At 40.8% G+C, this 12,306-nt stretch overlaps 1 protein-coding gene across 1 annotated transcript in view; it reads left to right on the forward strand.

Annotated features, from left to right (window-relative positions):
• TNS1 (tensin 1) overlaps positions 1-12,306 on the forward strand; it is a 543,368-nt gene that overhangs the window by 198,213 nt on the left and 332,849 nt on the right. Inside the window, 1 exon segment of the mRNA XM_070729764.1 lies at positions 106-143. Coding sequence (XP_070585865.1) covers positions 106-143 — 38 coding nt within the window.

Raw genomic sequence — 12,306 nt, forward strand, 5'->3', positions numbered from 1 at the left:
GATTTTAATTTCCCTCTTTTTCTTTCATACCTTCCCTCCCTCCCTCCGTCCCTCCTTCCCCTTCCTTCCCTCAACCCCGCTGCCCTTGTTTCTGTTCCTGCACAGGTTGCAAGCTGTCCTGTCACAAGAAATGTGAAGCCAAGGTAAGGATGGCTTATTATTCTGTCTCTTATTGTCTTACAGCAACGTTGTTAGTTTGGGCTACTTTTTTATTTTTTCCCCCCTTTCCGGTTGATGATGCGAATCTGCTTTGAAAAGCACCGGGATGAGGAACTGGCGGCTTCCAGCGGCTAGCCTTTCCTCCTTCCTCGCAACTTCTGTTGATTTCTGAAACAGAGTTCGGATGGAGGAGGAGGAGGATCGTTGTTCCAAGTTTGCCAACTTCTCACCAGATTTCAAAGATTTCCTTCCAAGTTACTTCAGGGCACTTCTTTTCCCGAGAGCCATGTGCTTGCCTTGATATTTAAACAGTTAATGGGATTTTTGGAAGAAAAAAAAATTCCTTCCTGGTTTACGTTATGGCGGTTTCTCTAGGTTCCACCTCCCCCTACCTCATTCCCCATGTACACACACTCAGTGGAGGCACCGTGTTAGCGAGAAAAGGTTTTCAAAAGCATTTAAGGTGATCCATCTTCTCTTGTGGGAGGGCAAGGCTGTAAAATAAATGCACGGACCCTAGAAGCAGTCCATCCTTCTCACTCAAAGTAAGCAGTGAGATGCTTGGAGAAGATGAACTGGGCTTCAGGAAAATCCTCCTTTGCCTGCTGCATTCTATAATATGTCTGTTCATGTTGGCTCCCTTTAATGTATCTCCTTGAAGAGTGCTTTCTCATTTTTTGCATTATGTTAGTCCCCGTGAGAACCTTCCTGCTTTAATGGGCTGGGTACAGAGGCCAAATTCAAATCCATCTAGAGGGCTCAAGGTTGCTTTGAGCATCGGTCCTCTTCTCTCTCTCTCTTTGCTGGATTGCATGGCAGATTCACGACAGCAGTTTCTTGCATTTATCAATGGCAGCCTCAAAAGAGAGAGAGAGATTTATTTTAATTTAATTTATATGCTGCCCAACTCCCGAAGGACTCTGAATTTGAAGATCTGATGTGATTTGATATTGAAGATATTGATGTGATTTAGAATGGGGGCAATAGCCAAGGTTAACCGGGATGATGACATCCCAGAGTATAAAATTATGTCCACCAAATTCAGTCCAAATATTTCGGAATAATAGAGTTGGAAGGGACCTTGGAGATCTTCTAGTCCAACTTCCTGCTCAAGCAAGAAACTCTATATATTTCAAACAAATGGTGGCCCAATCTCTTTTTAAAAACCTCTGGTGTTGGAGCACCTGCAGCTTCTGGAGGCAAGTCGTTCCCACTGATGAATTGTTTGAATTGTCAGGAAATTTCTCCCTAGTTCTAGGTTGGTTTTCTCCTTGATTAGTTTCCACCCATTGCGTCTTATTCTGCCTCCAGGTGCCTTTGAGAATAGGTTGATCCTCTCTTCTTTGTGTCAGCTCTTTAGACATTGGAACACTGCTATCATGTCACCCCTAGTCTGTTTTATTGTACTTCCTTAGCCCCAACACAGACACTGATGCTACAAGAGGATTTTGAATGCTTGGTCTCCTTCTGCCCAGTTTCCTGTGATTTTTCCCCCAGCGTTGATTAAAAACTGATGGGAATATACAGAAGCTTACGGCAGAGCCACTTTGAAACCTTCTTGGCTTCCAGCTTATATAAAGCAGAGATGTACAAACTGAGGTTCAAGGATAACGTACATTGCCTCCTAAAGCCCCTGTTCTGGTTTCTTGTCTCCTCTAGAAGTTGCTATCAAATTGTAATGTTTAATGTGTCATTTAATATATGAGAAATAATCTTTACTGAAGATATAAGTTAATTTCTTTAAAAAAAATTCCCCCTGTAGATTGCTAGCTTTTGACAGGCCCTCCCATTTATATATACGAGTCTGCGGAGAGGGGCAGCATACAAATCTAATAATTAATAATAATAATAATAATAATAATAATAATAATATTATTATTATTATCCTGGCACTATCTATATTTTTGAGCAAGCCTAGAACCAAATCCTGGGCAAGGTCTTCAGGATAATGATACAGTAACTGCATAACCCTGAAGTAGAGGTGCTTGGCAGCATTCTCTCGGTTGTGGATGCTCGAACAATGTAGCGGCTCAGTTTAGAAGACAACACAGTAGCTACACCATTGACTAGATGTGTTTTCTTTCTTCCATCTGATACTTTATTTCTGTATGTCCTTAGTAAGGGTGTACATGCAAATGCCAAGATCACATCGTTTCCTGAAAACAAATTGCCCGATTCTAGTCTTTCATGCATTCTGCAATCTGTATACGTGTGTGTGTGTTTATGGGTGTGTATATACAAGGTCAAAGAAGAGGGAATGATATGTTACTGCTCCATGCTTTTGCCAGATCATTATTCCCCAAGACCCTTGCTTTTTAAGCCTGGCTACCCAGTGATGTTTTTACAATTTTGCTGACATAACCAGGTTGATTGCATAAACTTTGTTCTTGATTCTTCCCTTTCTTTTCTTGACATTTCCTCTATTCTGTCTTGAAAAATTGCACTGAAAAACTTTCTGTTAAATAACCATGTTTGCATATATTTCTCATTTAACTCAACTTTCCCATATCTGATGCTTTCCAGATGTGCTGGACTACCACTCTTAAATTTTTATTCAACATATTGTATATTGGTCTCAAAATGTGTTGGAAGCTCTGCTTATGCTGGCTGGGAATTCCAGAAATGATAATGTAATGTCTCTAGAGATGTCAGGTTCATTAGCTGTATATTTACCATTGTTTTCACATTTTTACTGAACTGTAAGACACCCAGAGGCACTTTGGATACTGAGAAGAATGGCATATAAAATTAATAATTAATTAAAAACCGGTGCATGGATTTAGTTTTATCTGCAGAGAGAACTGCAAAGAAAACAGCCTTAATATTGCATGGGATATCTCAGGAAAGTAACCAGAGTGTCTAACTTTGTGAATGAGCCATGGCAAGATGGATTTAGTGAGAGACATAAACACTTTAATTAACAACCGAAGACATTAAAATGGATATGTTTAATATGGTTATAGAAAGCTTTGAAAACCTGAGACAGGTAGCCAGGTTTAGTTCTGGGATGTGATCAGATACCTTTATACAGAAGGAATTCTAGGAATATTGAAGATGTTGCATAGATTCTAGAAAGGAAAGAAATAGTACACAATCCTTTTGAACTAGAATCTGTCTTCTGAGATGTAGCAATATCTGAAGCTTTGCTTCATCCATACATTTTATTTATAAGTTTCCATTTCTATCCTCTCATTTAAATAATGTAGGATGTTGTTGAAAAATACTGGGTCCGGGCCAGAATCTTTGGTTATCCCACTGATTATCTCCCTCAGTGTGGAAATAGAGCCATTTATTTATTTATGTATTTATTTATTTATTGGATTTGTATGCCGCCCCTCTCCGTAGACTCGGGGCGGCTAACAACAGAAACAAAAAACAGCATGTAAATCCAATACTAAAACAACTAAAAACCTTTATTGTAAAACCAAACATCCATACATACAAACATACCATGCATGAATTGTAAGGCCTAGGGGGAAAGAATATCTCAGTTTCCCCATGCCTGAAGGCAGAGGTAGGTTTTAAGGAGCTTACGAAAGGCAAGGAGGGTGGGGGCAATTCTAATCTCCGGGGGGAGTTGGTTCCAGAGGGCCGGGGCCGCCACAGAGAAGGCTTTTCCCCTGGGCCCCGCCAAACGACATTGTTTTGTTGTGTTGACGGGACCCGGAGGAGGCCGACTCTGTGGGACCTAACCGGTTGCTGGGATTCGTGCGGCAGAAGGCGGTCTTGTAGATACCCTGGTCCGGTGCCATGAAGGGCTTTATAGGTGATGACCAACACTTTGAATTGTGACCGGAAACTGATCGGCAACCAATGCAGACTGCGGAGTGTTGGTGTTACATGGGCATTTTTGGGAAAGCCCATGATTGCTCTCGCAGCTGTATTCGGCACAATCTGAAGTTTCCGAACACTTTTCAAAGGTAGCCCCATGTAGAGAGCATTACAGTAGTCGAGCCTCGAGGTGATGAGGGTATGAGTGACTGTGAGTAGTGACTCCTGGTCCAAATAAGTCTATCGATTGGCTGTGATTGTTCAGCCAACTTGGGGCACCATTTGATAGTAAGACCATCTATCCTACAGAATCAATATATTTTGTTTCTGGAGAACAAATACTTGTCATGAAAGAACAATATATGATTGCCTTGTTATTAGGGAGCTGAGGTGGCACAGTGATTAGAATGAAGTATTGCAGACTAATTCTGCTGATTGCCAGCAGTTCAATTCTCATCAGCTAAAAGTTGACTCAGCCTTCCATCCTTCTGAGGTTAGTAAAATGAGAACCCAGATTGATTCTGTAAATTGCTTAGAGAGATATATAAAGAACTATGAAGGGTATATCTAAGTATAGCTAATAGCACCTCTAAGTGCTATCTTTCTACTAAATCTGCACTTCTATTCTACTAGTTTTTCTCATCATTCCTATCACCCATTTCCTCCCATGTTGACTGTATGACTGTAACTTGTTGCTTATATCCTAAGATTTTTATTAATATTGCTTCTTCATTGCTTATTTGACCCCTATGACAATCATTAAGTGTTGTACCACATGATTCTTGACAAATGTATATTTTATTTTATGTACGCTGAGAGCATATGCACCAAGACAAATTCCTTGTGTGTCCAAACACACTTGGCCAATAAAATTCTATTCTATTCTATTCTATTCTATTCTATTATTATTGCTAATAAAGGAATGATCTGTGCTGTCAGTGGAAGGGAAGTTTCACTTCCCCACCTCCTAACACCAAGCCCTCATCACAAAAAACTGTTGGCACGTTGAAGCCCAAAAGCTAGCACAAAAGATCTTAGAACTCTTGAAGATAAAAATGTTTTCATTATGGTAACCACAGGAGCAAGGCAAATACCAGCAATTTATTATTTTCCATTTTTATGAAGAAAGAGAAAGGGAGACATAAACATAGAATTACGTTCGCATTTACTGGCTACCAAGTGTTTGGTGGATTGGCAATTCCCTGAAGTTAGCCTGAAATTGTAAACAAAGTTTTGCAGAAAGTTTCACTTTGAACTGCCACAAGTTCAAAATTTTGAACATAAAGTGGCTTGTTTTTATATTTTAGGAAATATTTCAATTAGTAAGAACTACTTCAAATTTGAAATACTCTGTTTCAAGCTCAAAACACAAAAATGCTCAATAAAGTCACCTCATACTTCATGCAACGCTTTTGCCCTTGAGAGGGTGGTTTCATGCTCAAAATAATTTGAAATGAAACATTCTGTGGCATACAAAGAAGCACAGTAAGCTTTCAGAATGCTCCAGAGATTCCCAGACCTGTAGAATGCCCTTGCTGATGACAAATGGATCTGAAAATTGACAACACAAATTGATCTTATATATATTTAAAATTGGATTTGGGAGGTGATACTTTTTGTTACAAGATGAGAAAATCAGAATTTGATTTGCAATACTGCTCTATTTCACTATTAGATGGATTATTATATCTGGACCGGGACTCATTGCTCACAGTCACTCATCCCCTCATCACCTCGAGGTTCGACTACTGTAATGCTCTCTACATGGGGCTACCTCTGAAAAGTGTTTGGAAACTTCAGATCGTGCAGAATGCAGCTGCGAGAGCAGTCATGGGCTTACCTAGGTATGCCCATGTTTCACCATCACTCCGCAGTCTGCATTGGTTGCCGATCAGTTTCTGGTCACAATTCAAAGTGTTGGTTATGACCTTTAAAGCCCTTCATGGCATTGGACCAGAATATCTCTGAGACCGCCTCCTGCCGCATGAATCCCAGCGACCAATTAGGTCCCACAGAGTGGGCCTTCTCCGGGTCCCGTCAACTAAACAATGTCGGTTGGCGGGCCCCAGGGGAAGAGCCTTCTCTGTGGCGGCACCGGCCCTCTGGAACCAACTCCCCCCGGAGATTAGAACTGCCCCTACTCTTCCTGCCTTCCGTAAACTCCTTAAAACCCACCTTTGCCGTCAGGCATGGGGGAACTGAAACATCTTCCCCTGGGCATGTTTAATTTATATATGGTATGCTTGTAGGTATGTCTGTTAGTATATGGGGTCTTTTTAAATCTTTAAATTTTAAATTTATCAGATTATTTATGATTTGTTTCCACGTGTTGTGAGCCACCCCGAGTCTTCGGAGAGGGGCGGCATACAAATCTAAGTAATAAATAAATAAATAAATAAATATTATACAGTGGTACCTCTACCTAGGAACGGCTCTACTTAAGAACTTTTCTAGATAAGAACCGGGTGTTCAAGATTTTTTTGCCTCTTCTTAAGAACCATTTTCTACTTAAGATCCCAAGCCCGGAAAAATTTCCCAGGAAATTTGAGAGCGGCACGAAGGCCTGGCCAGTTTTCTCGCATTCCCCCTGTAATCCTGGCCATCTCGGGCTTTTCTGGGCTGCCAGAGGAGCCTTTCGGTGGCACTTGAGGCTTTGGCAGCCCAAAGCGAACGGAGCGTTTTCCTTTCTCTGGGCACTTGGAGAGGGAATAAACCACTTCGCTGTGGTGACTCCCTCAACCTGCCTCCCATACACTCGGCGCGAGGTTGCCTCCCGGAGCATCTGGGTACAGAAAGGCAAAAGAGAGTGCTTTGCCCTGGTTGGATCACCTCAGCTTCAGCCAAACCTAGGAGTCATCACAGTGAAGTAAAGCGACAAAGCGAGAGGAGAGGGGAGCTCTTCATAATAGGGAGGAAGAGGAAGCAGGTAGCAGCAGCAGCAGCCACCTTTTGGTCAAAGGAGCGGGATGTTCCTCCCTCTCGCCCTCCTGGGTTTTTCTCTCTGGCGCAGTGTATGGGAGGCAGCCATGCGCTGGGTGTATGGGAGGCACATGCTCCTCCTTGTCGCCTCAGAGTCCCTCTTTTTTTTTTTTAAGCCTTAAAGTTTTGGATTTTTTAAAAATTCCCCTCACTTCACCTTCTTCCTTCGCCAGTGGCTGTCCTCCTCCTCTTCTTCCTTCTCCTCCTCCCACCCAAATTCTGAGCTTTTATTTCTTTGCTAATGGGTTTGCATGCATTATTTGCTTTAACATTGATTCCTATGGGAAAAATTGCTTCTACTTACAAACTTTTTTACTTAAGAACCTGGTCATGGAACGAATGAAGTTCTTAAGTAGAGGTACCACTGTATTATATAATGTGATACTATACCATATGCAATTTGAATTATAAATTATAAAAAATATGTTAACTACTAACTAATCAGTTTATGGAAATCTCTTTTTTATCAATGTGGGACAATACCATGTCTCTTCTCAACAGTGATAGCTACTTGGTTGTCTATGGTTCTAATAAAAGTATTTCCATCTCAAGATATTATTTGGCCTTGGAGGCAGATCCTGTTTTGGCATCTGATAGATTGTATGAATGTTTGGAACTTTTACAAACTGTCAGAGATTTTAATCTTCAGTCTCACTATTAAAAACATTACATTTTCCCCTGAATACTAGAATATTCAACCAAGGGCTTTATATTTGGCTGTACTGTATATATGTTTTTGTGAGTTTAAAAAAAAAATCCAAAGCTTGAATCAAAATGAAACACCCATTATATGCAAAAGAAAAGTATAATCATTCTTTTAGGTAACTATCACAGACTATTCCTGACAGGCTTAGAGCCAAACAGAGACAGAGAAAAATTAGGTTAAGCTATAAAATGAGAATTTAAAAAGTATATACTGTGTAATATAGTGGGGAGTCCTAAAGTAATGGAACCAGAAGGCAGGGTATTTGTTAAACACTCACAAAAGAGACTGGGAAATCTTCTAAGCCACAAAATAATGATTGAGTATACTCAATAGCCACAGAATTTTTAATGACATTTTGAAGGAAACCTAGTGTGGGGTTAGCTGGAGGGGTAAAAATGAGTTGCATGAATCAGTGGATTTATTTCAATCCCTTATATTTTGTAGTAATCTGGAAGAGGATGTGGTTGGTTCATTGGAACAGTTGTGGAGAAACACATCTGCCGAGCAATATGGTGGAAGCTTTTATAGTGAATCTCCTGTGGGTTTCAATATCAGGATTTAATGTATATCTACATCTACTGTATGTTATATTGAAAATATGGAGAGAAAAAGAGTGACACTTTCAGGCAAGATGTATCTCTTCATGGTAGTTTGTAAATTAGAATTTCTTTTTTAACATGGGTTTGTGTAAGCCCAACAAACAGACCTCACTGTATTATGTATTAGCATGGCAGGCGAACCAGGTAATCTTAAGGGAACACGGTGTTCATTTTGGCTTTTGAAAGCCACCAGTGACTTGTATATTAATAATACTCCTCAAAGCATTTCTAACTAGGGACACAAAACTGGAAACACCCTGGGAATCAAGTTTCATAATACCAACCAGGCAAGGCATAATTTTATACTTGTCGGTCCAAAATCAGATCTTACATTGAAACGTGAGCACTTGAAGAATGGAAATGAATATTAGGCTGAAGAAAATTGGTAGGAATCTTAAGGATTTCTGGTTTCTTTGTCAATATGCTACATACACGCATGGTAAATTGTTTCCTTTTCAGCTTTTGCTTTTTGCTTCAGTGATTCAAGTTCCACTATCAGCAAGCTTAGACTTTTTTTGCAGAATAGAATGTTCCATTCAAATCCATCTGTTACCCAGCGATTCTCACATTTTCTTTTGAGGATTGCACATCAGGAGTCTTTTACATGATGTCAGAATTGAGAGTGGACAGGAGAATAATATATGGTACTTGTGTTTTTTCAACCTAGTGCCACCTATAGTGTTAGTGGTTTAATCTAAGCAGTGTAGTTCTGGTATATCTGAAGATTATTAAATTAAGGAATTCCTGTATAATTAGGAATTACAGTTCCAAGTCCTCCTACCAACTCTGAGAGCAGTTTGGCCTTTATTTTCCTCATTCTGTTTTATTCCTTCTTCAGACCCTAGTATGTCTCCAGCTTCTCATACTTCTTCCTGATGTTACTGTTACTTGGCACAGCTGTATCTGCCATTGCAGATTGCTTTTTTGTTAAATTGCACTTTCAGATCACAGAGAAGGAGGAGAGAAAGGTAGTGCTTTTAAAGAAATTTTCTATTTTTTGAATTCACAGAGCTTGGGCAGATATTACTGGCTGTAAGGGACAATTTTATTGGCAGTTTGAGTTCAAGCTGTAAGGGACAATTTTATTGGCAGTTTGTGTTCAAGCACAGACCACTCACAGATTAGGCTGGGGTGGGACTAGACTGAGAAGGATAAAAAGGAGGGAAAAGCCATTTTAAATTACACTTTCAGATCACAGAGAAGGAGGAGGGAAAGGTAGTGGCTCTTTTATGTTTCTATTGCCACTGCCTTCTGGTCCTGGTGCACTACCATATGTCTAGTTCAGTGATGGTGAACCTATGGCACGGGTGCCACAGATGACACGCTGAGTCTTATCTGCTGGCACATGAGCCATTGCCCTAGCTCAGCTCCAACGTGCATTTGGAAGTCTTTGGAAGGGAGGGCGAAACATGAGCCTACTGCACCCATCAGAAATGGGGAAACAGGCCATTTCCTGCCTCCAGAGGACCTCTGGAGGGCAGGGGAAGTAGTTTTCATCCTCCCCAGGCATTGAATTATGGGTGTGGGCACTTGCACCTGTGCGATAGCACGCACCCATGTTCTTTCGGCACGTGAGAGATAAAAGGTTTGCCATCACTGGTCTACTTGATTAACTAGTCCATCTGGATCTGGAAATCCCACAGGATATCTTAGCCCCATTATTATCCTCAACCATTTATAGAATCTCCTGTCTGAGCTTGGAAAATCTAGCCCATACACTGCGCTGATATTCTTGTACACAATACTAGTTTGTTACATGGCTCAGTGCATGTTCTTCCTATCTGCATCTCATACCCTGTCACTATGTGTTGGATTACCTCTGCATAGTTTGCACTTAGAGTCCTTTCTAATGTGGTATTCTATGGATCTAGTGCTTAGTGCTGCAGTGACCAGTGCCTCAATGCTGTTTCTTAATCCAGCCCTTTCCAGCCAATGGTAGGATTTCTCAGTACCTGCCAGCTCAGGTGTTTGCCATTGGTACATCCCATGCTGGGTCTTGTCTTGACGTACCACTTTCTCTTCTTGATCTTTGTCCTATGTCTCCTGCTACCTCAGGCATTCTCTCAGCAGCTCATCTTTGGATGCCAACTTACTGAGGAGTTGTGATTGTACTTACACTTTGATGCTCTGGGAGTTGTACTGTTGACTTTGTATAGAGCCAGGTATTCACAGATCCATTGTGTGTGGCATTGAGTCATAGCTTTCCTGTAATCAATGAAGACTGTGTCTGTCTAGACCCTGAGTCTTGGGTGATTGCTTTTCTAAAAGAAACGGGTGTTTTGAGCCTCTGATGTTTTGCTCATGTGGTTCTAGAGCTTTGTGGCTAGGACTTCAGTTTATGAAGAGGCAGTTTATTGACTGGTCCTGGGGCAACGCTGTTCTCTTTTGAGCATCTTTCATGCTCGGCACTGTCTGTCCTTGGGTTAGCCAGTCTAGGTGAGAACCCTTTGCTAGCAGCTGGTCCATCTGTGGTGCTAGGTCAGTGATGACGAACCTTTTTTTCCTCGGGTGCCGAAAGAGCATGGGCGCGTGCTATCGCGCATGCATGAGTGCCCACACCCATAATTCAGGGGAGGGTGAAAACAGCTTCCCCAGCCCCATCAAGTCCCTCTAGAGGCCAGAAAAGGCCTGTTTTCCAACTTCTGGTAGGCCCAGTAGGGTCGCGTTTCTCCCTCCCCAGACTCCAAAGGCTTCCCTGGCACCACGGGAGGGTAAAAATAACCTCCCCATCCCCCTGGAGGCTCTTTGGAAGGCAAAAATGCCCTCCCAGAGCCTACATCAGCTGGCCAGCACACACATGCACATTGGAGCTGAGCTAGGGCAATGGCTCACGTGCCAACAGCTATGGTTCCGTGTGCCACCACCATAGGTTTGCCATTACTGTGCTAGGTGTTCATTTGTCTTGATTGTGTAGTGAGTTATTTCTATGCTTAGTGTCAGTTCATCGGTTTGAATTATCGTGGTAGGGATTGTTGTGAGGGCTCTATTGGCATACGCTCTAATGGTACTTCTCCACTGACTAAAGGTGATTATGATGATCTAAAAGTATACTCTTTGCACACTCCCCTAGAATAATTATTCCTGACTTCCCACCTACTGCTCTTTTATTTTCCTTCCAATATGTGATACTTCTTTCCCAGTATTTTCAACAATTTTTTGCCTGAAGATAATTTAGATTCTTTTCAGTATTTTTCAGCAACAAATCTGAATATTCATTTTATTTCTGCCAGCTTCATACAAATTCCCAGCGCCTTATAATAACATTCAATCTACGAGGATATAAAATATCACTTCCCCCATGTCCTTGGCTCCTGATGAAGGCAATGTCTTTTTACCTGAGACGATCTAACATTTGCATACATTCCAGACTCATTCCTGATAGATTAAGATACATACATTCATATCATGTTTTATGGGTGACATGGTTTGTGAAAATTTTGTCAAAGTTTTGTTCTGCTCTCCAATTGCTTTTTTTTTTTTTTTGCAAATCTCATCTTCTGATTTAATCTATAGATAAAGGACAGAGCTGCAGAAAAGCTGTAGACTGAAACAAGAAATTTCTATTTATAGTGTATTTACTTATTTCACATTTGCCTCTGATAAATAAGGCTGGTATATTTTTGTATTATGTTAAAAATTCTGAAAATCTGTTTACCGTACAGACAGCACATATTAGTGTATGTATATGTGTACACACACAGACATGTATGAGTATATAATATACTCTGTGAAGTGAAAGAGAAAATGGCTTTGCTACCGTTAGTTGGCCTCCTGAGAAGTTGAAGTCTTGCAGAGAACCTTACATTGATTTAGCAGTTACTGTACTTTATAGTTATCTCAATGACTAGTAGAAGCAGCAGCATTGAAGTTAATATCTGCATGTTTGGGGGAAAAATTGAATAGATTAAGAGCATGTGACAGGGTGAGTACCAGATAGAAAGAGTACAATGAAACAAAATGCAGTTTGTTTGCAAAGTACAGTAGAAGGATTTTCCGCCCTCTGTTTTTATTCTTAATTCATTGAAAAGAAATAAGAATTCTTCTATTATTTCTGGAAGGTCTGCCCCATATCTAAGCTTGATCAGCCATCTT

The sequence above is a fragment of the Erythrolamprus reginae genome, chromosome 1, assembly GCF_031021105.1.
Source record: "Erythrolamprus reginae isolate rEryReg1 chromosome 1, rEryReg1.hap1, whole genome shotgun sequence".
NCBI classification, from domain to species: domain Eukaryota; kingdom Metazoa; phylum Chordata; class Lepidosauria; order Squamata; family Dipsadidae; genus Erythrolamprus; species Erythrolamprus reginae.